This window comes from Colletotrichum phormii (genome assembly GCF_030913505.1).
Source record: "Colletotrichum phormii strain CBS 102054 chromosome Unknown BDP81scaffold_1, whole genome shotgun sequence".
Taxonomy (NCBI): domain Eukaryota; kingdom Fungi; phylum Ascomycota; class Sordariomycetes; order Glomerellales; family Glomerellaceae; genus Colletotrichum; species Colletotrichum phormii.
The window spans coordinates 4,240,607-4,263,812 of record NW_026851443.1 but is presented as its reverse complement, the minus strand read 5'-3'; the positions used below and the strand labels follow the sequence as shown (position 1 = coordinate 4,263,812).

General features: G+C 50.5%; 10 protein-coding genes across 10 annotated transcripts; 3 read left to right on the top strand and 7 right to left on the bottom strand.

Moving 5' to 3' along the window:
• Positions 1-2,294: 2,294 nt before the first annotated feature.
• On the bottom strand, positions 2,295-3,049 carry BDP81DRAFT_414690 (uncharacterized protein). Its single transcript, XM_060589388.1, has one exon. The coding sequence runs from the start codon at positions 2,584-2,586 to the stop codon at positions 2,305-2,307; it is 282 nt and encodes a 93-aa protein (XP_060452405.1). The 5' UTR covers positions 2,587-3,049; the 3' UTR covers positions 2,295-2,304.
• Positions 2,752-4,179, bottom strand: BDP81DRAFT_294924 (uncharacterized protein; the record flags this gene model as incomplete). Its single annotated transcript, XM_060583091.1, has 4 exons — positions 2,752-3,125; positions 3,294-3,568; positions 3,598-4,048; positions 4,113-4,179. Coding segments are annotated over 4 exons (1,167 nt in total), but the record flags the coding sequence as incomplete, so codon positions are not given.
• Positions 4,180-5,875: 1,696 nt separating this feature from the next.
• Positions 5,876-6,745, bottom strand: BDP81DRAFT_305819 (uncharacterized protein; the record flags this gene model as incomplete). Its single annotated transcript, XM_060583209.1, has 3 exons — positions 5,876-6,267; positions 6,326-6,415; positions 6,487-6,745. 3 exons carry the CDS (start codon positions 6,743-6,745, stop codon positions 5,876-5,878), a joined length of 741 nt encoding a protein of 246 aa, XP_060452403.1.
• A 2,948-nt stretch (positions 6,746-9,693) lies between these two features.
• Positions 9,694-12,849, top strand: BDP81DRAFT_364381 (uncharacterized protein). Its single transcript, XM_060586488.1, has 4 exons — positions 9,694-10,177; positions 10,240-10,689; positions 10,765-10,947; positions 10,997-12,849. The coding sequence occupies exons 1-4, from the start codon at positions 9,895-9,897 to the stop codon at positions 12,673-12,675; spliced, it is 2,595 nt and encodes an 864-aa protein (XP_060452402.1). The 5' UTR covers positions 9,694-9,894; the 3' UTR covers positions 12,676-12,849.
• A 219-nt stretch (positions 12,850-13,068) lies between these two features.
• On the top strand, positions 13,069-13,385 carry BDP81DRAFT_414678 (uncharacterized protein). Its single transcript, XM_060589387.1, has 2 exons — positions 13,069-13,112; positions 13,163-13,385. Exons 1-2 carry the CDS (start codon positions 13,075-13,077, stop codon positions 13,287-13,289), a joined length of 165 nt encoding a protein of 54 aa, XP_060452401.1. The 5' UTR covers positions 13,069-13,074; the 3' UTR covers positions 13,290-13,385.
• A 403-nt stretch (positions 13,386-13,788) lies between these two features.
• BDP81DRAFT_414677 (uncharacterized protein) lies at positions 13,789-15,433 on the bottom strand. Its single transcript, XM_060589386.1, has one exon. It carries the CDS (start codon positions 15,191-15,193, stop codon positions 13,988-13,990), a length of 1,206 nt encoding a protein of 401 aa, XP_060452400.1. The 5' UTR covers positions 15,194-15,433; the 3' UTR covers positions 13,789-13,987.
• A 1-nt stretch (position 15,434) lies between these two features.
• On the top strand, positions 15,435-17,227 carry BDP81DRAFT_20228 (phosphotransferase). The gene has a single exon (XM_060582554.1). The coding sequence runs from the start codon at positions 15,791-15,793 to the stop codon at positions 17,171-17,173; it is 1,383 nt and encodes a 460-aa protein (XP_060452399.1). The 5' UTR covers positions 15,435-15,790; the 3' UTR covers positions 17,174-17,227.
• Positions 17,228-17,281: 54 nt separating this feature from the next.
• On the bottom strand, positions 17,282-17,944 carry BDP81DRAFT_306177 (uncharacterized protein; the record flags this gene model as incomplete). Its single annotated transcript, XM_060583250.1, has 1 exon — positions 17,282-17,944. The coding sequence occupies one exon, from the start codon at positions 17,942-17,944 to the stop codon at positions 17,282-17,284; it is 663 nt and encodes a 220-aa protein (XP_060452398.1).
• Positions 17,945-18,244: 300 nt separating this feature from the next.
• Positions 18,245-20,535, bottom strand: BDP81DRAFT_414675 (uncharacterized protein). Its single transcript, XM_060589385.1, has 2 exons — positions 19,910-20,535; positions 18,245-19,843 (listed from the first exon to the last, which is right to left on the bottom strand). Exons 1-2 carry the CDS (start codon positions 20,153-20,155, stop codon positions 18,521-18,523), a joined length of 1,569 nt encoding a protein of 522 aa, XP_060452397.1. The 5' UTR covers positions 20,156-20,535; the 3' UTR covers positions 18,245-18,520.
• Positions 20,536-21,666: 1,131 nt separating this feature from the next.
• On the bottom strand, positions 21,667-22,748 carry BDP81DRAFT_306981 (uncharacterized protein; the record flags this gene model as incomplete). Its single annotated transcript, XM_060583325.1, has 4 exons — positions 21,667-21,875; positions 21,927-21,994; positions 22,046-22,542; positions 22,599-22,748. 4 exons carry the CDS (start codon positions 22,746-22,748, stop codon positions 21,667-21,669), a joined length of 924 nt encoding a protein of 307 aa, XP_060452396.1.
• Positions 22,749-23,206: the final 458 nt, after the last annotated feature.

Below are 23,206 nucleotides of genomic sequence, written 5' to 3'. Positions count from 1 at the left end.
TATCGCGTCGGGATTGGCACTTCCAAGTAGGAGAAAGTGCCCTTTTCTGCATCTACCCGCTCGCTGACTGCGCGGAAACAGGGAAAATTTCTTCGGGCAAAGACATTCAGCCCAGTGCACGGCGGATCAGTTTCCACTGCGGAGTTGGCAGCAGGTTTCATAACGTGGCGTCAGGGTATAGGTAGGTACGTTATTCTCAATACGGCTCATCATCGAGATGATATTTTGACTGACGCAGTGCTGCCATAGCAAAGTCCGCAAGAACCTGCAACGACGACACATCGCATTATCCCTTACCCTGTAGAAATATGTATCTGAAGCCCATCTGGGTAGGTTAGATAGCTTACGTTGCCTCTCTATCAGTCTAAGTACCTGATGGTATGATGACCCCGATATCAAGGATCGAAGACCGGGGTGCATCTCGGCGGCCACTTTGGCTTGCAGGAAAACCAACACCATGGGGCTTTTCGCATGGCCCCCAAGAGCCCCCAAAGCTGGAGCCTCCGTGACTACAAGTGATATCGCAGCCGGCCGACACACAAGCAGCAGCGTCGCAGATTTTCACCGCCTTGTCAATATTGTGTTCTTCTGGCGGCATGAGCGCTTGTCGCGATCACTTCGTTTTCTCCCTGGGGGCCAATCCAGTTGAAGAGGTGATGGATTTCGTGACACATATGTACGGGACTTTGTTTGTGTGCCGCTTCAACAGCCCGCTGAGCGAGGTGATCTGCAATGCAGCTAAGAGAGAGAGAGAAAAAAATGCTTACCGAGCAGTGCCTTTTCACGTTTCTCTCATGCATTATCGTCGATCTAACGCCAGAAAAGAGCTAGGCTTTGTCCAAAAAGTGACAGAGACACATCCGTGTATAGAATACCAAGCCGGCGACCCCGAGAACGTCTTGAGAAGAATGTATTGGCTGATGCTGCCCAAACCAGGCGGGCGGGCGGCACAGCATGTATGATTGTCGTCATCTAGAACACCTAGATGGCGCTGAGAGGCACCTTACTCAAAATGACTGGAACAGCGTTATGAAAAGTCTAGCTTCAAGACGACGGAAGGATTGAGATATCAGGACAGAAAGAACGGACGTGGCACCTCAGCAGTGGCCAGTCTTTCAAGCAAAGCCATGGTATGGAAGCCCAACCCGCCGTTGCCTTGCCGAAAAAAGTCACTCTGATGGCATAAAAAGCTTAGGGACTATCCTTCGGTCCCGTTTGAGACTCAGTGGCGTATCGTGTGTGTGTGTGTTTGTGCCCCTTGCATGCTCAATTATTAGTAGCCAACGCACCGAGGCGAAGCAGCACAGCTGGGTCAACACAGGAACATTTACTGGACTTAGGAGTCTCAGCTACGACTGAAATTAATCATATCAAGGCTCATAAAGTAAGGCCAAATAATGAGCCATGGCTCGTAGCAAATTAAGTGCGCGTAGAATCGGCCTTTAGCCCCACTTGTGAATCGACGCTCTGCTGTAAAACATGCTGTCTACGGACTTAGTCTTGTCTTAATCATGTGGCACACTCAACGGCCCGAAATCTTCTAGCTAAGTAGTAGGTACCCAAGCCGAGCATGGCTTATTTCTAGTCTTCAATACTGCTTCAAGAATGCGTCAAGCTATCTAGTGGATGTTAAACCATGTTACCATGATGAGATCTTTTCTAATAGCAAAGGAGCACTCCATTAAAGCCTTGTAATAAGTTCAGGCCGAAGGAAGTAGGACGAGTGTCAGAACGAAGGAAGTTCTAGAGCCTACGTAGAGAAGCAAACTGCTGTTTACCACTTTCTGCCTTTAGTCTTCAACAACGACAATGGAGGTGCCATATCAAAGGATATGTGGGTATCGCCGTGAAAACAGCCAACACCCCCATTCGACGTTATTTACCTTATATCATTGATATTTCCAGGCTCACGTTGCTATTGAGACTTTCTCAAATCGACCAAATTGAGATCGCAATAGCCCATTATTCAAACACTACCTGAAAAAAAAGTAGATGTCGGAAAGCAAACAAAAACCCGATGTGATGTTCCTAAAACATACAGCAGAACCTGGAACTAAGTTCCTTGGTTTCGCAAAGGTGTGTATGACCTCAGTAATACAGCATAGGTGGCCCAGTAAGATATCAAGAGACAACTGAATGTCAAAGCAGAGTCTTGGGACATCACCAAAATAACAATTTGAAGCTACAACCCGTGCGCAGAACTAAAGAAGGTATCAATTTGCCGTTCATGGTAAAACCAAAGGAAGACTCCCAAAAAAGGCCGCGCGGAAACGGCTATGGTTATTAGCGCCTATCTTGATAACACTACTCCTCGCAAGGACCTCTGCGGTATTCAGCACCAGGAGGAGACGGGCAGCGCGCTCCGTCCGGCACGATTCCACTCGCACGACCAGAGACGCCCTCTCCGTTGAAATAGCACTTTCCAAGATCCTTCTCACATGGGTTACCCGGGCCAGGACAACAGTATCCATAGGCATCAATGTCAAAGTTGTAGCAAGCAACGGGGTTGACGGGAGCGGCAGTAGATGTAGCAGTAGGCGTCACCTCAACGGTTGTCTCAGGTTCGGGCACGTCAGTGATAACCATGAGTGGCGAGGATGTAGAGCTCGAGCTGCTCGCTCTGCTCGTGCTACGCGCTTCCGCGGCAAGACCGTCGTATACTGCCTGAGGAAACCCATCTCTATCTGGTGATGCATCGCCTCCAGTGGGCACTGACAATGGTGGTTTGGAAGAACATCGGGTGGCTAGTTCCGATGAGGTAGGCGATGGCCTCGAGGACGATGTAGGTGGAAGCGACGTAGGAGAGGATGGAGGCTCTGAGGTCTTCGGAGGATTTAATTCCGCAGGCTTCGAGTTCTCGCCGTTGTTGCCATTATCACCGCCATTTCCGCCGCCACCACCACCGACTGGGGGTACGATCGGGGGGACTGGTGCAACTGGTGCAATAGGTATGGGGATTGGAACGATGGGGACAACAGGAACTCCACCTTCCTCAGTTGTTGGCGGGGCTGTAGAGTACGAGTACGAGAATGAAGCGCCTGAAAAGGAGCTCACCGGGACAGGTGGCCTGGTGGTAAAGACAGGTCCTTGGTTACTGGATCGAGGCCCTGAAGATGGTGGTGGCGCTGGGTTGCTTGATCGAGGTCCTGACGATGATGGTGGTACTAGGTTGCTGGATCGAGGTCCCGAAGATACAGGAGGCATCGGAGGCTTTGAACGAGAGGCTGACGCCGGCCCGGTAGGCTTCTTCGAAGATGGCGAGAGTAATTTGCTCGACTGAGCGGTCGGGACACGAGAGCTTGTGCCATTTCGGTGCGTCGTGATCCAGGTTGACGATGCCTTAGCCTGCCTACGAAGCATCGCCTCGTATTTTGCATCTGGGATGTAATCTGCTCTGGCCATAAGGTCCTCAGGCCCTCCGAGCAAGACGCTGCCTGTGTCTCTTTTCATGATGGTACTTGACTTTCCGGGTGCTGCACCACCCTGGGGATCTGCCATGACCTCCAATGCAAAGAACGCCATGTTTTGAGCGTTTCTAATTTTATCGGCGCCTTTGAGTCTCGAACAGCTGTTTTTATTAGCTAAGCTCTTGACAACAAGAACGTATAGAGACAGAATAGCAGTCGATGCTTACCAGTTTCATTGGGATCAGGAACATCGACGCATCGTCGACCATCACTTACGATCGCCCCCAAGTGCTGTACTTCGTGCAGCAACCAAAAGCTGGAGGAGGCGCTAAGTCTTCGCGTGTCCTTCCAAGTCCGCAACATGTCTTGCTGTGAGTTGGCCCCGAAGAAACTGTCACACAAGACAATGGAGTGGCCTGATAATCCTCCGGCTCCGTGTTGGTGAGCCGCTGCAGCCATTCCGCCGGCGCACATGCTGTCATCTGCAGCAGCGCACATGTACGTAAGCCCGGTAGGGCTGAGGTTGTCTATTCTCATATCATCGACGCGGTTGCGTGCGCCTGGGGCTTTGAGAAAATCTTGAACAGGGTCGTAGTTGAGTGTCTTTATGGAGTTCTTTGTGGCGGCCTTGGTGTTGTCCTCTGTTTTCAACTGTCGAACACCATCATCCTGCAGGCACTGTCTGATATAGAAGTCTAAACTTACCACCAAACCAAAAGATGTAAGCGCCAGAAAACTCGGAATCTTTTTCAGCGAGTACGGTAGAAGCCATGAACGCCAATGCTTGCGTATCTCTGACGGCTCCCTCCAACGCGGCGATCTTTTCCTCGGTGCAGCCCCATTCACTTCCAGCCTGTTGGTCGATGACATAGAAACCATTCAAAGCCCGCTTGCTGGACATGTGCATTGTTTACTCGATCGATCTCTTGGCATGATCGGAAAGGCCATGACTCAAAGCTCCTTGACCCGAGGCCAGGAGGAGCGAGCCTAACAGAGTCAAAGGAGTGAGTGACTGTAACATAGTGATAAACGAATGTGGGTTTGGAACGAGTGTTGGCTTCAGAAAGACTGATAAAAGACTGATAAAACTTATCAGCTTTCAGTCAGTCACCCGTTGATATTTGTATCTGGTCTCTCCGCTTCGTAATCAGCATCTTTCATCAGATGGCCCGGAGGAGCCGCAGGGCCAGACATGATCAGCTCAATCTATCCAGGCGGTTCGGCTTCTGGTAAATGAATGGAAATTGAAGATCAACATTATTTTCAGTTATTGTTAGAATGTGTTCTGTTCAGACAAGGACAACCTGCGTTATCAAAAAGTTTAATCAACTTAATCGAGGAGCGCGCGTGTCATGAGGCGTGGGTTGCTGCTATTTATGGGGATTAATGCGCGGGTCCCTTGCCATCCCGTTCCAAGACTGCAGTGGCGAACGGTGGGACGGCTACCGCGGCCAAATATGTAGTCGGCAATCCTTTCCGGTTCGTCTGGGGGCGTAACAGGCAGAGCATGATTCGTCTGAACTTCTTCATCGCATCCACAGACATTGTCTTAGCTTCATTACCCGTCATGCCTTCCTCCGCAGGGCAAGCCCAGTTGAAATCTGTGAATATTCTGTCTGGCTCCCTGAAATTTCTTCTTGTTTTCATTTTAGATGTTGAATAGGCTTTGAGCCGCGTTGTCTTGGCTTCTACTGCCATCCCAAGATCAGACGATTCGTACGGAGTACACCGGCTATCGAGACTGACTCGACATCATAGTGTGGTGGGGATTTGCGACGTAAAGCCACACCAAGCCGCTATCGTCCCTGTTTCAGAAGTACGAGAGGCTAAAGTAGAGAGTCCTGGACCTGCGGCTTGAATCGAATTCGAGCACTTCGGTTATGTCATTCATTGGCTGTTCAGTAAACAGCGTCATGGAGTGAGTGCCTCTTTAACAGCCTGGGTGCACTTCAATTTAATTCATCATCTAGTGGGGCGCCGATAACTCGCGTCTTGTAATCTCTTTAAACTCTTGTTATCGTGAGCTTGTTTGCCAGTTACGAAACCGAAGTGTCGGATCCGGCCCGGACTCGGACCACGGACCAGCCCCTCGGCACAAGTCCTTTGCCTTACCTTATATATAGGCGTCGTGCGCTGGCAGAGATACTTGGGTCATCGCTCAGCTGGTTCGAGCAAAGTAATGCCTCTGACAGTCCGGATTTACACAGTATGTACTAGTGAGCATGCCGCTAAGTTAAGTACTTTCTAGAATTAATGCGAGTTGTAGTATTTACCAACAGCTTTCCAGTCTTTTTATCCGAAGCAGTAAATTTTCTGCCTTCCATGAGAGGCCTACTAAAATTAAGTATTCATCAACCGATGATCGAAATTGACTTCTGTATGTCCTAACGTGAATTGATCGAAATCCTTCAGTATCTCTCGGCCCACCTATCATCACTGTGATCATCTATAGCTCTTATTGTACACGATCAGGCCTTGTATCTCTTTTCAACAGAGAGTTCGAGAACATCCTTCGGAGTGATGGCCTTGACTCTGCTGCCCCTGATGTCCACTCTGTCCAGAAGCTGCTGGTACAAGGGGGCAAATTCATCGCAGGTGGTCAAGTGATATCCAGCCCACGCCTTCCTGATTTCATCGTCGACTTCGAACTGAACTCGGTAGGCGAGGTAGACCTCGTTGAAGCGGATGTTTGTCTTTTCATTCTCCCGAGACGCAGCAATGGCAAAGCTGAAGAGAGCACCTTGCGTCACTGCGGGAGCGGCGCGGAAACCATAGTCGCCTTGAGCACCTGTACACAAGGTCCAAGTGCTGTCGGCAAACCCTTGCTCAAGCAAGTAGGGCACTGTCGCACGATAGGCATCTGGGTGCATCATTAGTAACCAGGAAGTGTTCTACTCTTGTCTTCGGAGCTTTCTTACAGAAGTATGACTCGAAGTTCACTTTCAGAACCTCACGAAGAGCCGCAGGGTCAATGTCCAGGATAGGAGTCTCCCAGTAAATTCCTCCAGCTGGCATACACGTCAGTAATCTATGTGAACCCAAAGTATGATCATCTCGTAAAATACTGAAATATACGTACGCGAGGCCCACACATGCTGGAAAGCAGGGACTTTACCAGCCCGAATTTGGTCGACAACTCCTCGGAGAGAGTCCTCAGAAGTGGGATCGGCTTCAACCACAGTGATATTGTCGCGGCTGCCGACGTACTTGAACATCTTTTCAGCACTGGCTTGACTGCGCACAACGGCAATAACATGTCGCTTGGCTCGCAGAGCACCAATGATGACGGCCACGCCGATATTGCCCGTGGCGCCGAAGACAAGAACGGTCTCAGTCATGGTAAATTCGGAGCTTCGAACTAGTCAATTGGTTTGAGATTGTTGAGTCGATATCGAGTAATGTAGAGAATCATTGAGGAAATGCTGTTCGATGATTGTGCTGTCTCGAGCAGTGTATTTCGATATGAGAGGTAAATCTTTGGTTATCCCATCGAGTGCTGCAAGGCGACAGTACATTGGCTCCACATAACGGGCCCCCTTTTACCCCGCACCGCATCTGGTACATCCACTGCTTGAGTTGCCCCTATGATTTCCACTCCGGTACATCTACCAAATCCATCATTACCAATACTCAATTAATGGATTCTGACGATTCTGACGGATCTGGCCGTTCCACGGGCTCGGCGAAGTCGTGTATCTTTGCCCTGCTGCCCGAGGACCTCGCCGCCGCCTGCACTGCCGACTGTACGCCGGAGCAATGTGATAATGCCACTGTTCGGCCCCGCGAGCCTCCGGAGGTTGAGCCCGGTATCCCTGGGAAGTACACGAGGATGGGCTGCCTCGAGTGCGATGTAGCTCTCTGTAACTCAGAAGATTGCTGGTACCGATTTCATACGCAGAATCTCTAGTAATTGGAAGTATCTATTATCAATTACGTTGGTTGGTTGGAAAAAGGGGCCCGAAGTGGCCCGATTGGCTGCTCCCCCGCATCTCAATGTACTGTCGCCTTGCAGCACTCGATGGGATATCCCATTGACTGCTGCTTAACGTCAGCGGAACCGGACCCATATTAAATACCCGCTTTTACCCCGCACTTCAATCGGTACAAGACGAAACATCATTTACCCTTAAGTTATGTTTTTTTGACTTCTATCACCACCAAAACCATCATTACAGTGGTCAGCGAAAAGGGCTTCATCCCTTTCACAACTCTCTGATGTCTTTCCGCACGGACGTCTGCCGTCTTGGCACCAACACAGTTTGGATTCACACTGCTGTACCGACCCACCATCGTGGCCCTGCTGACAGCTTTCACCCCACCTGATCCAAGTGTTTGGAAAATGGATTATGCACAACATTATTCGCTGCTCAATGTTTGCTGCTACTGCTTCAATTGCTTATGGCCTGCTTATTTTTACTTGGTGCTTTTTTCCCTGGTCTTACACATAGATGCAATCTACATGGTCCCAGGGTTTTAGAGATTCCACTATAAAATTAGGATAAAAATTCAAAGTGAATAACCAATAGAAAGTATAAAAGAGCTGCTCGGCCTATTAGAGACCCAAACGATTGATTCACTCCGCAAAGTGGCGAACTGCTTGATGTTACGTGACCCAGCCGATGGCTTACCTGACTTCTACCTAGCCTGACCATACTCAAAATCTTGCGCTAGTTGTGAGTCTGGATTACTGGATCGTAGAATCAGCAACATCTATCTCTTCTAGCAGGTATCCCAAGCCATAGGTCTCTTGCCAACTGGGTCCGTGCACGACAGGAGCTTAAATTGGCTCCCTTGTCATCAGGCTAGGGTCTGATTTTGCCAAACAGCCCACTTCGGATGACCTGGCCCTGGCCTAGATTATTAAAGTAGAGAACGGCCTTTGTCCTGTGGATCGTGCTAAGCCGACGAGGCCCTTCATCCAAGTTTGGCTCACATTCAGGATAGAAACATCTCCGCCAATATCAGCCATCTAGATGTTTGATAAATTACGATGCAGCACCCGACGAAGCGAGCCATCTAGGCATTACTGAGCGACCTATTAAGAATTATATCACGGATAAAGAAATGCTGCGAGGCTGTAAGATTAGGCGCCATGGCTGGCAGGAAGATGTGTGTTGCAGACAGGAGGGTTGACAACAGATCCATAGTTCAGAAACCGACTTAAGGTCAGCTTCTAGAAGATTCGATGCGAATGTAACGCCCTCCGTTGGAGGATTAATTCTGCTGCTTTGGTTCACTTAAACTAAGGCCAAATAGAGTAGCGCAATTGAGCATCGGATGAACGTTCTTACGGCTAGGAGTATTTCCGCTGTCCGTTTCTTTGGATGGCTTTCCCATTAAACATTTAATATTACCGATGCTTCAGCCCCTCCAACCGCAGGCCTTTCCACGTCGTAAGGACCATCGCCCAACTTACCCGATAGCTACTGTTTACCGTCATTGTTGTTTAAGCTCATTACACGCGATGAAGTCTTCTGCACACTTGGCAGTCACAAGTCATGAGGTTGATTTGTCAGCGATACTGCTACGCCGCACAAGGCTGTCGATTAGGATGCCAACTCCTCCTCTCCGTCAGCAAGGAGAACGACGATCTCCGGCCTCATAACTCCCAGCTCTCGAAAGCAGAGCATGAACACGTTGTCGCAAGAAAAAACAAGTTTTGACGACGACATGATATGATACACCCCGACCCCGACGAGGCCCGACATTCACTTGCATTCGACAACTTGCGATGACGAGCTACCCTCAACCACGCCGTTTCGAGGACTTCCGTATCGCCGTGATATGCGCACTGCCCCGCGAATACGATGCCGTCATCCAGGCTTTCGACGAGATATGGAACGATGATAGAGATGGGCGCGGGCCCGCGCCCAGGCAATACAACAATCACACGCTGGGGTTGATTGGAGTTCATTATGTTGTTTTGGTTCTTCTCCCTAACATGGGAAAAGTCAGCGCAGCCAACGAGGTAGTCCGGCTCCGGTCCATCTATGTTGGGCTGGAGGTAGCCTTCTTGACTGGGATCTGTGGGGGAGTGCCTAGCCCGGGGACCGATCATGAGGTGCTGCTTGGGGACGTGGTGATCGGCAAAAGCATCGTGCAGTATGACCTAGGCCGACAATACCCTGGCAAGTTTCGCAGGAAAGACGGTGTTGAAGACAACCTGAGCCGACTCAACAAAGACGTGCGTTCTTTTCTCACCACCTACGAGACGCAACATGGCCGGAACGACTTACAGCGCCGGATCACCAAAGTCCTCACGCAAGTCCAACAGATGGCCATTAACGCACAAGACCGAATCTACTACGACCGTCCTGCAGCCGAAGAGGACTCACTTTTCAAGCCGGATTATCTTCACAGACACCGAGATCAGCTAGGCTGTGGCTGTAGCGAATCTACTGCGTGTGACGAAGCGATTAAAGCGTCGTGCGACCAGCTTGGATGCGATGTTGCACATCAAGTAGTAAGAACACGACTGGAGTCTACGATGTTCGAGTCGCGAATACATGTTGGGCGCATCGGCTCAGGTGATACGGTGATGAAATCAGGCGAACACCGGGACAGGGTTGCTCAAGAGCATAACATTATTGCCTTTGAGATGGAGGGGGCGGGCGTTTGGGAGGAGATCCCGTGTGTTATTGTTAAGGGGGTATGTGACTACGCCGACAGTCACAAAAACAAGTTATGGCAGGACTTCGCCGCTGCAATGGCGGCCTCAGCGACAAAGGCGCTGATGGAGCGCTACGTTTGCAGGATTCCCAGGACAATCTGTACGTGACCAAATCCTAAGCCCTTAGCTGCTGCTAACGCATGCTGACTGATGTTAATTTAGCCGACCCTACTCCTACCATGTATACGCTTGCCCCTGTTTTGTCAGGCGTTGTAGGGGTGAGTCGCTTCGTTGGTAGAGACGACGAACTTGGATGTCTGCATGAGGCGCTGAAATGGACGGGTGAGCGCCGCACCGCCGTGCTGCAGGGTCTAGGTGGCATGGGAAAAACTCAGTTATCGATAGAGTATACGAAGCGGCATCGCAACGACTACTCGGCCATGCTTTGGCTGAACGCAAGGGACGAGACATCACTGAAGCAAAGCTTACAACAAGCGGCGCAGCGAATCTTGCGGGAACACCCGACTGTGGCATATGTACAGAATGTCATGATAAATCAGGACCTTGACGAGACGACGGAAGCAGTCAAGCGATGGCTGGGTGAAGCGAGGAACGACCGCTGGCTCGTTGTCTACGATAACTACGACGATGTCAGATTTGATCGCCGCGGCGGTGCGGGTCAAAGTGCCCAATCTGTTGCGGAGCAGGGTGGGACTGCATCTGGCAACATAAGCCAACCGGAGGCAGCATATTCAAAGGCGTACGATATCCGTCCGTACTTCCCTGAAACCGACCACGGCGCCATCATCGTCACAACCCGATCCTCAACAGTGAAACTCGGGCAGTTGATCCGGCTGAGTAAGCTAGGCGACGTCAATGACAGCTTGGCTATACTGGAGTCAACATCCAATCGTGCCCATCTGAGCCAGAGTAAGTGTTTCGAGCGAGCAGCGTAAATGGGGCTGATTCATCGAAATAGATCCTGATGCTTATACGCTTGCGCGGCGACTTGACGGCCTTCCGCTTGCCCTTTCGACGGCTGGAGCGTACCTCAACCAAGTGTCGACGAGCTGCGCTGAGTATCTCCGGCTGTACGACGAATCATGGCTGCGATTACAGAGAGAGAGTCCACAGCTTCTGGATTACGATCAAGCGTTGTACTCGACGTGGGGTATCTCATTCAACCTCATTCAGCAGCAAAGCAGAGGTGCAGCTACCCTCCTTCGACTTTGGGCATACTTCGATAACGAGGACCTATGGTACGAACTGCTGCAGGATATGGGTTCAGAGGGGCCGGTTTGGCTACAAGACATAACGAAAGACAACTTGATCTTCAACACAATAATGAGACTTCTTTGCGAACATGGACTAGTAGAGGCGGACCTTACTATAAAAGAGACTAAGGGAGAGTCCCGAGGATACAGTGTGCATGGATGTGTCCATGCGTGGATAATACATGTGCTGAACACAGGAGTCGACGAGGAGATGGCTTGGACAGCATTGAGGTGTATAGCATCACATGTCCCAAGCAACGAGCAGCAAGAGTATTGGATAGTACAAAGACGACTTTTACAACATTCAGACCGATGCATTACAAAGATAGCGACAGATGCGGCGGAGGAAAAAGATGCATGGATGTTTCACGAACTAGGCATCCTCTACTCGGACCAGGGTCGACTCAAAGAGGCCGAGGCGATGTACGAGCGGGCTCTTCAAGGCAAGGAGAAGGCACTAGGGCCAGACCACACATCGACACTCGACTCAGTCGAATGTCTAGGCATTCTCTACTCCAAACAGGGCCGACTCAAAGAGGCCGAGGCGATGTACGAGCGGGCTCTTCAAGGCAACGAGAAGGCATGGGGACCAGACCACACGTCAACACTCTTGACGGTCGGTAATCTAGGCAACCTCTACAAAGACCAGGGCCGACTCAAGGAGGCCGAGGCGATGTACGAGCGGGCTCTTCAAGGCAAGGAGAAGGCACTAGGGCCAGACCACACGTCAACACTCTCGACGGTCCACAATCTAGGCATCCTCTACTCGGACCAGGGCCGACTTAAGGAGGCCGAGGCGATGTACGAGCGGGCTCTTCAAGGCAACGAGAAGGCACTAGGGCCAGACCACACGTCAACACTCTCGACGGTCCACAATCTAGGCATCCTCTACTCGGACCAGGGCCGACTTAAGGAGGCCGAGGCGATGTACGAGCGGGCTCTTCAAGGCAAGGAGAAGGCACTAGGGCCAGACCACACGTCAACACTCTTGACGGTCGGTAATCTAGGCAACCTCTACTTGGACCAGGACCGACTTAAGGAGGCCGAGCCCATGTACCAGCGGGCTCTTCAAGGCTACGAGAAGGCACTTGGAGCAGACGCCATAAAGACCTATATTCCTGCCTTGAACGCACTTCAAAATCTCGGCTCTTTGTTTGAGATGCTTGGCGAGAATAGCAAAGCTATCTCATACTACTCAAAAGCACAGAACGGCTTCTTATCCGTACGAGGGTCACAGAACGAACGGTGTACATATTTGTCTGAGAAAATAGGCTCATTACAGCTTGTTATACAAGAGATGGATGTTTCGCTTCGCGTACAGAAGCCAGGACGAGGGCTGAAAGCCAAATGGAAGACATTGAAGGGACATCTGAAGAGGCGCTAGACACGCTTAAGACTATCTTACATACTACTTACAGTAGAGCCATAATAATCATTACTGAGCCAATACACGCCCTTCCCCCAGACCAGCATCTATGAATCGTAATCCGGTGCAATACGTGCATTACAGCGGGACCTATGCACAAGTGGATTTTCTGTGAATAGAAGCCAAACAGAACTGCAAGTGGGGTCAGCCTATTTGGACTGTTGGATGTACTTCAAATGATATGATAACAAATCGTACTGTGTAAGCGCCAAGAACTTTGGATGTCCGTGCGGAAAGAGATCAGAGAGTTGTAAAAAAGGATGAAGCCCTTTTCGCTGACTACTGTACTACTACAAGCCAGTGACTGGTCCTCTTATGGTTGCCATCACGGTTAATAAGAACGTTTGGTGATACGGCATGGGCAAATTCATCACCCCTTGGACGATCGAGGCAGGGTTAGTCAAGTCACTCTTGCTGGGCCGATGCCATATACTGACGTGAACAGTTTTATACCGGCCTTCATGACCAACATGGCGTTGACCGTGTTTTTCTGTGCTTGTGGAGCAATCTTTTACTACTACGGAAAGACGTTCCGTAGGTGGACCAGGAACAGCACCGTTCACAACTTGTAGAAGATGAAGGATCTATGCTAGAAATCGTGACCTGAGCTAGGCTCTAGAGACTATAGTTGTCAATAAGAAGTTGCATGGCGAAGATTTGCAGATTACCAAGTTTCCATTTAGTTCCTTTCGGTTTACGAAGTCGTGACATATGTTGACTCCTAGACAACCAAGGACAAAAAAGGGCTCCAGAGGTTGTTCAGGTCCATTCATGATTACCGGGAACAACCCCATGCAAGTGAGAACGCAATCCCAACTTAGTTCTTGAACCGTTTCCAGGTTCGTCATGTTCATGACGCTGGTAGTGCTCTCAAGAGAAATACATCGTCAAAAGTAGTCGGGCTGGCGGGAGCTGGGGGGAAAAGTGCCACATTAACCAAACCAGATAACGAAATCAGACATCCGATCACAACCGCCTTGTACTTGGCCATATTGGCCTCGGCCGGGACTAGGTTATCGGTTCATCGGCTATACCGGCAAAACTATTCAGCAGGGGGAGGGGGGCTTCTGCTCGAGGTTGTGAAAATCGATTAGAATTGAGGCTGGTCGCAGAATCTTTCCGGGCCCATGGCGGATGACACCTCGGCCCTGATCCGACGTTTGCGTAGGGTCAATGTCCAATCTATGCTCTCTGAAAACCAGCACTCAACATGCCCTGAAAGGAGAATAATGATTTCAGTTACTAGATCATCCAGTCATTATCCCTAGATCTATGCTTGCTCAGAATCTGTGTCGCTGTCGCCGCTGTCATCCTCTGCTCCCTCTTCCTCATCTTCGTCGTCGTCGGTGCTATCTTCTGAATCAGCAGGCATTTGGCTTATTAATCCAGCAAGAATTGAGTTGAGACCCGTCTTGACTTGCGGATTTGGTGTGGCATCGATGCGCTGCTTTAACTCGGCAATCCTTGCTTGAAGCTCCTCCTTATTCTTTTGAGCGATATCAATCTCCTCATCGGATTCATCCACCTCAGCTTCTACGTCTCTCTCAATGCCCTTTCCGAAAGCCTCTTCGAAGGCGTCGGCCATGCCAGTATCTTTGATGGCGAAGACGACTTCTTCGATCCCGCTCCACGTCTTCTTGTGCCCCTTTCTTTTCTCTTTTCCGTCGTTTTTCGGTAGCAGTGCCTTCTTCCACGCCTTGGCCACTTCGGCGACTGGATTTCCGTAGGCGCCACATCCCCAAGCACCGAGCACGATCTTCTTGATACCTTTTTGCTGGCATATCCGCAGCACAATCTTCATTTTTTCCAGGATGAGTTGTCTATCCTTTTCTTGCACGTAGTGGCTGAAGCCAGTGTCCTCGTCTCGCTCAATTTCCGGATTCCGCAACATGGCAGCGCTGACGCAATCCATGAACCAACGATCTTTTTTCTCCAACACGTCGTCCGCATCTTCATCTCGGAAAACCAATACATCTGGGGTGTAAACAGCACCGAGCTCCGGCAGACGGTAGTACTCGTCTTTAAGAGATAGCAGCAGCGTAGTCCGCATGCATAACGACTCTTCCTGACTACCGGCCCCGTTGACGAAGCCACCACCGGGCGTGAGAGGTGAGGCCATGTTGAGAATTGCGACCCGTGTTTCCTTGTTGCTTACGTCTACCGGACGACCTGGCCCAGCGTTCTTGGTCACTAACGCGTGAGCGGCTGTGAGAGTGTCGGCTACTTGAAGTCTGATATGAAGTGCCCCATTGGTCTCCGGAACATCAGCGCCTTCTGTCTTGAGGGGTCGGGTCTCTTTTGCCGCTGGCTTTGGCTCAGTGATAAGCTCAGTTGAGTCGATTCCACGACGAGCCCGTGGGTGCGTAGGGAGGAGCGACGGAATCAGCTGGTTCAAGGTGACCTTGGCCTTCTTGGCTCGGGCTGCTTTCCGAAATGCCGCCGGTGGCTGCCCAACTGATGGTTGCGTTCGGCCCATTTCTTTGGTATGAAATACAAACTGATTTTCTTTAGATGATGTTCTATCGAAGGCTTGCTTTGAAACGAGAGGTCTCGACCGCGTCTTGAAGTCCGCCTTGGCCCTTTAGTAGGAATCTCTTCCGGTGGGGCTGCAAGACACCTTGATGGCCCAGAGGCAGATTGTTGAGATTACTCCGTATATCAGACTAGCACGCGTTGTGCGCTTTCCGACTGTTCTTCCCAGTATGATGCCTTGACCGGTGAACGGTAGCTTTTTATGGTGAGGTCGTGGGAGTGAGCAAGTTTACGATGACGATGATTGTGCTCGGATTTTCACCCAGGGTCCCCCGCAGGTGGCGCCAGCTGTGATAGTATGGTTTACGTACGGCTGATGAAGGCCGAGCCAGGACTTGCATGAGATATTAGGTGATCGATAATTCACTTTCAGCTGCGCTGACGAGTCGAGAATTCTGCTTCTGGATTTATGTTTCCGAATCAAGCTTTCTATCTTTCTAAAATCCGGATACTCGCGTAGCTATTGCAGACTTCTCTCACACCTCATGGCAGCTTGAGACTGAGCGAAGTCGTCGGGACCCACCTGAGAAACATTCTCGAAATGGACGTGGCGCTCACTCAATCTCATCAACTCTCATCCAACTTCACTCATCTCATCGCTCAGGCACCATTCTCGGGGATCAACATCGATAACACTCAACTTGTACTTGCAGCGGCCACGCTATCCATCACCATGGCGTCTCTCCAGCAGCCTCGTCGCGTCGCCGAAATCATGCTCTCATGGCTGGGTCTCGAACTCATCTCCCTCACCGAGCTTCAATCGCTTTGGGCAGGCTACGGCCACATTTGTGCCCTGACTGCAAAGCTTGCCGACACCAATGGTGCCGCCAACTCGGACCAAAAGCCGCTCCCGATACACTCAGAAGAGGATGGAACATATCGCCTCATCATCAAGCTCATCTCACCGCCACGCGCAAAGGGAACAGACGAGGGCCACCTGCGCAAGATGTTGAGCTACGAGGTCGAGCAATATTTCTATCAAGAGATAGCACCAAGGCTATCAGATGACGTCGCTGTCGCAAAGTGCCTCGCTTCCACTCTAGACATGGAGAGCAAACCCCGCAAGGAAGAACTTGAAGGTCTCACTGCCACCATCATCACGGACCTGCGACCCGAGTTTCCTGTAGCTGGTGAAAAGAGACTGGTTCTCAACCGCAAGCAGGTCAATGCTGCGCTGGACTGGCTGGCGAAGTATCACAGCAGCTCTTGGGCATCGTTGCCAGATGACCTTGGGCAATTTGTGCTACCCCCGCTTGAAGAGGCGAAACGAAGGGAGGCTGGTAATGGTGTCGCCGAGCCCAAGATGTGGCTGAATGGAGGTTACACATACCTCGCTACCAGACGGAAGGAATACGGATCGCTATGCCGAGACGACTATTCCGAATGGTCTTCGGCATTCTGCGACCCCGTCGAGGGCTCATCTTCCTCAATTGCCGAGCTAGTTGCCGGCTTCCTCACACCATCCGGCAGGCCCTTTGAGACATACATCCACGGCGACGTCAAGTCCGAAAACCTCTTCACAACTGAAGCTGGCGACAAGGTGGCTTTCTTCGACTTCCAGTACGCCGGACTGGGGGTTGGCAGCTGCGATCTTGCCAAGCTGTTCACCTGTTCGGTACCCGTTGAGATGCTCACCCACTACGAAGATATACCGGATCAGTTGGCCATGGACAAGGGTGAGAGAGCTATCCTGGAGCAGTATCGGACCACCCTCCTGAGCCATAAACCACCAGAGAAGGGACCCGATGATTATGATTGGGATCAGTTTATGCGTCACTGGGAGACTGCCTTGGTAGATTGGTGCCGCTTCCAAGCCTCTTGGGGCTTCTGGGGAAATACAGAATGGCTTGAAGCTAGAGTTAGACATATTCTTGCCGACCAAGGATGGCGAGATTGGCTCGAGAAGGAGACAATAAAGCCTTAGAGCGAAGCTTAGATGGCCATTGTTCTTTGGTAGATGATAGAGAAGTAACGTCAAACTCATTGTTTCTGCCAAACTGATCTTTGGTATGAAGTTCTCAATTTGGGATAACTATTGCAATTTTGCGCTAAACGGACAGCCAGGGCCACTCAATTGAGACATGATGAACTGCTCATAGGACTTGTCCAAGGCCCTAGTCTCCTCTTTTCGCTTTCGTGCCTCCATCTCTGGGAGCGTCTCCAACCTTTCGAAGAATGGAATTTTGGGATCGGGGAACAAAACCTCCGTGACAAGGAACACTGTTCTAACGATGAAGATGATGATGGCTGCTAGCACGGGGTTGGTCGGCTCGATACGGAATGCGCTCAGCGTCGTTGGCAGAGACAGCGTCCGAGGAAACGCCATGCCGAACCATCGCAAGCCAGGGGGAAAATATCGATAGGCAAAGAGGTTGAAGATAGAGAGACCGATATATCGAGCTTTTTCATTATACTCTCGGGGAGTATTCTCATACGCCTCGCAGAAAGCGATACACCCATCGAAGTCTGCTGGGTAGTCCTCCACAGTGCCTTTGCCTTCGACCTGGAATAGAGGACCCATATCCCGCCAGAAGTGGTGAGCAGCAATCTTTTGCTTTTCTGTGAAGCCAAGCAGGCCGAGCCGTATCCTCAGACGATGCATCAACACGGCGCTGAAGGTGAGTGTGTAAACGTAGTCCTCGTTGTGAGAAAACCTTCCATGATACTGCCGTGCGAGGCCAGCCCAATAACCCATGCCAGAGTTCTGTACAGGACACCCAAGCTGCTAAAGACAGGCTGCCAGAGTGCTTGGCAAAGATAGTTGCATGTGGCCCCGTTGGATTTTGGAGGCGTCTGGTGGCTTGCTCACATTTTGGAAATGCCAATGTCGGCGGGCGACTTGCTTCCCGAAAGTGAACATTCGAATTTCCCTTAATTTTCTGGTCATGGGAACAGCGCGTGGGGGCTATGAGCTCATTGGAGCCTCAAGGGTCGAAGGCGCCTTACGGCCGTGTTTACGTCCGTAGCTATGCCGCCCACGTGCAGTTATGCAACTGTTGGCAGCGCTTCTTATCTTCAGCCGGGCCAGTTGCGATGTTATTCTGGCACATAGTTCTCTCTTCCTATGTTGATTCCGAGGACTTGGCATGTCGTTGTTGTCGCCTCCAAATGTCAGTCATGTCCTGCATATGCAGCCCTAATAATGACGGGAAGAGCGAAACTTGAGCAACAAGATTTGAGCAGGGTGGTTACATGGAATTATTTAGTACATTTTCCTGCCAGCTCGTATCTTACAGTGGCTCAGTCTCACGCCGATAAGATATGACCCAAGTCAGATAGATTCCTTCGACTCCTTTCCGAAGCGTTGAAATTCCTCCTCAATCAGTGCCCAGCTTTCCTTTCTCAAAAACCCCTGAACCCAGTAATTTCCAGATCCGTCCTTGCCGTAGATCATAAAAGCATCGCGCGTCTTGTCATCTGCGTTCATGGTGGCGCCCCAGAACATGACTGGTCTGACATGATCTTGCGCCGCATCCGCCGCAGAGTTCCCCACCACTCCAGTGCAGGGATTGTCTTCGCCAACGTCGCCCGAGGCAGCAGAGCTGATATCTGCGGCGTCCAAGAATCTTGCCTTGGTCCAGTTGGAGCAGGCAATCACTCGGGAGTCCCACCGCGCAAATAAGGGCATCGTGCCTAGAGCTGCGAACCACTTACGTGCGAGACGCAGGAGACTTCGGGTCTGCACGTCGCCGGTCTGCTCTGTGATTGCTTGGCGCAGATGTTGAGCAATCTGTGCCGTCGTGGCGCTGGCAGCCTCCTGTCTGGACAGGACAGTTGTTGCTGGCAGGATCATGTTTTGTAGGTAAGGGCCTTCGGGAGCAAACGTGTTCTCCAAACGCCGTCGGATATCGAACACGTTGCATATTACTGCACTGCACCTCTTCCATGGTCGTGACGACATAACAAACCTAGAACCCCAAGCTGTGATGAGATCCCCGTCGCTGACGAAAGGGGCTACCCCTCCATGTGTTTCCTTGAGCTCCTGCTCGACTCCTTGGCGCAGATGCCTCAGATAGTTGGCGGGCAGATAGATGTGTCGGGACTGCACTGTCCGACGAGTCGCGATATCCCATACATATCGGGCAATGAATGAAATCAAAGCCAAGCCACGGGTTTGCTGACTTTCTAGAGCGAACTTTCTCTGCGAGGCTTCCTTGTCGAGGTTTGTCCCTGCGCTGTCAAGCACGTCTCGATAAGTGCCCTGGAGAGGCTTCACCAAATAGCTCTTGCCCACTATGATGTTTGACCATGCTTTGAGCAACTCTGATATGCCTATGGCATCGGCGAGCGAGTGCGGATAGGTGAGCCCTACTAGTGTAGAGTCTGCAAAAGATGTAACCTGAAGACACAACAAGGGCTCGTCGCTCTTCAAGTAATGGTCGGTGCTCTTAGGCAGATCAACGGGCGCAGCGAAAGACTTGAAGGCATGGCTACCCTCCTGTATAGATGGCGTAGAGCCGGTTGGTTTGGGAAGTCTCGATGCAAGAGGATGGGAATCGATGTTGGTGTTGAGGTGATCGACGTGAGAAAATCTCACAGCCGGACGTGCCTCGTTGAAAATGCGTGGTACATGGATCTCGAGCTTTCCCTCGCTCTACGCAATAGTCAGCACTGGCAAGAAAACGGCTTTTTGGTGTTAAAGTTGAACATCATGACTTACATTGGCTCGTAGACGACCTCCAACTTTACGCCACCCAGGCGTATGCACAAGTTGGACCAGACATTCGTGAAACTTTCTTGCGTCGAGTACTTTATCGTAGCGAAAGGTGTAGTTGAAGACGATCTTGCGAATAATTGCCGCTTGGTCTATGAAGTGAACGGGCAGGACTTCATCTTCATATAGAAGACGTTCGTCTTTTGCCGATTCGAGATCTTCGTCTCTCGTGAGCTTTTCGTAGTTACGCATTGCAGAGAGAAGACTCAAGGTTCCTAAGAAATTGTGACACAATACGTATCAATCAAGGGGCAGTCTGACAGCAAGACTGAGCAAAAGTGACCTCTTTGTGTGAAAGAACAGATTGGTTTCCGAGGCCTAGTATCATTGCAAGTCGAACAGGAAGCGAGAGTGCTCTTTGATTTATATGGCCTCAAGGGGAACGTTATTGTCCGCCATCTTCCATTTTCGGTCGGGCTGGCTCTGGGGGCCAATCCTTCCGCCTTGATGCTGCCTCTTTTCGAGGTCATACGGCCATTTCACAGCCATGTATCTTGACGCCATTTTGGGCAATGTCAGCCCTACTGGGCTAATACTTGTTAACTTTTGAGAAACTAACAAACTAACGGGAGACGAGAGTGACGAGATGGGACATTTGGATGTGGTGGAGAGACTCCTTATTGGCGATCCTACGACTTTATCGGCTTGATGCATCCAGAGGAGAAGGAAATTCCTTTTTGGGAGTGTCTCCGGTGTGAGTCTTCACAAATCGCCCCGCCCCCCAATCGTCTGACAACACAGCCTTGCTCCGCGCCGCATCCGTCGCTCGTTGATTTTGCCAATCATCTCCCAGTATTGATTGTGCCTGCCTAGAACCTCCGGTTTTAGCTGGACATGAAAAGAGAAAAAGGCGTGCCTAGTGCTCTTCATACCGTGTGACGGATTACTGTGCACCCTAATGATTGGTGTGTGGGCGACTTTTTTCCAGCCTAACTAGTTTGAGTTAGGAATCAGCCAAGTATTTGTATCAAGTAAAATTCTTGAGTGAAAGCCTTTCAAAAAGCGGTAGCGGGAACAGACCGAAGCACTTTGACTCTTGAATTTCGTTGAACTGATGCCATTGAGAAACGTGTGTATCATCCACATATCAAGGCGGGAAGGTTTGGAATTATATCATTATTAAGACCATGGTAAGATGTAATCGTTAGTTAGAAGTCAAGTACTGCCTTCAATGGGTCTGCATCCTATTTTTGAGTATGGCGGTCAAAAGGTATTCTGCCAGAGAATACTGCTCCCTCGATCGCTACTTCAAGGGGCTAATCACTGACTCTGAAGGCTTCCAGGCCTTCCTCTGCGTGACAGACTTCTTCCAGAAGATCTGCCCGCGGTACTAGGAGATAGGTCATAACCTATCCTCCAAACGACAAACTACCTCTATTAAGAAACCAGATGGTTATAACGGAACTAGGGCACCAGTGGGAACTAGGGATGGATAGAACACATAGTAGCTCACGAGCAAGACTTGGAGGACGTCAGGATACGGCGTGTACTATATAGTATATAGCTAGAGCCTGCGACCCTTCACGCCACATACCCTCCGGGAGGTCTGCCGCAAGGGCGGCTGCGCCCTTGCCGCCATGGCGTTAAATAGAACAACAACAACAACAACAACAACAACAACAACAGAGAATACTGCCTTGAGACTTTCCATCATCACCCCGTCGCTTGCTCTCTGCGCACCCTGTACTGTACTCGTCTCATTATTACATCTTTCGTGTTTCCATTTCATAATCGTCCACCCTTGACTCGTGAGTGATTGGCTTTGTAAGCATCTCGGTGTCGTCGCCGACGTAGGACTCGAAGCCCTTGATGTTGTACTTGGCGGCAAGCGGGCCAAGTTCGATCAATCCAGCAATGATGATACCGATGCTGACCTCGATGGCAGACCAGTTGAATACGGGGGCTGCGTCGACTGTGATCACAGTTAGTTTACATCAACCAGACTGGAGACATCACGACATACCAAGTTGGTCCTTCGATCCCTTGAGTTTGACCAGTGCCACAAGGCGGATGATATTCGCAATCGTTGCGCTAGCATTCTTGTTAGCAACGGCTTCATGAGCCCCTCGAGATAGAACTTACAGAATTCCCAGTCCGAAGATGCCGTAGATGTACATCTTCAATCTTGAGTTCAGGTTGCGGCCTCTCATCATGAGCCACGGTGAAATCATCAAAAGACCATCCAGAGTTGCCGTCACAATAGACAGCGCATATCCCATATAGAGCTGACCAGTGAGTGGAAGGCAGTGTCCCCTTGCATCCGCATCCAGCATTCTCCATGCGAAGTCAATCGGCTGGCACTGGACCAACAAATAGATGATGAAGGCAAGGCTGATGGCCACGTCCAAGCCAATTGATACCCAAAACAGTTTAGTCAGGATCCTCGAACGCGACAGCCGAATGAAGGTCAAAGCAATGCTCCCTTTCATTGCGGAAGTAAGAACAACGTAGATGATTTCCAGGAAAAAAAGTACTTTGAGAGCGCTAGCGATCCCGGGTAGTGTCGCCTGAAGGATGCTGCCGCCGATTCCACCCTGGACGCCTAAAATCAAGAGAGCATAGAGAGCTCCAAATGCGGCCTGTGAACATCGCGTTAGACAAGACGAATCCATACACTGCGAGTTGGGATACGAACCAGAGCCGTGAGTAGTAGATAGTCATTGGGTCGGACATGCTTCGTGATAAAGATCCGAGTATACATTCGTAGACCGACGAAGAAGGTGTTGAGGAACATCAATATCGCCCCCACCACGATCATAACCATGCCCTGTTCCGGAATCGCCATCTTGACGGTAGTGAATAGGCGTTCCGATGATGATGAATGGCGCGAGTAGTAAGTAGTTCGGAGATTGTGGCCAGCACGCGCAAATGTCTGACTTCGAGAACTGACCAGATTACTACTGATGTGAAGGATGAGAGGTGTGAAAGAAATTGAGATGTCGGTGCTTCCACGACAATGTAAATGGACAAATATCCAGCGGCGATACTTTGGGATTGCAGTTCTGACATGAGTCCACACCAACAAATACAAATCACCGCTACAGCACAGAACAAGGATCTGGCACACAAAGAATCCCTTACATGAGGAGGTAATTGGGGCTGAACAGTATTAGTATTAGGGTGCCGGAGCTCGCATGGTTTCGTGTGGTGTTTCAAAATCTGTAGAAATGGGAAACCAGTAAGCTTTCAATTGACGTGTGACCGAGGCTGACACAAGCTAGATGGCAGGCCGACAGCAGCAGT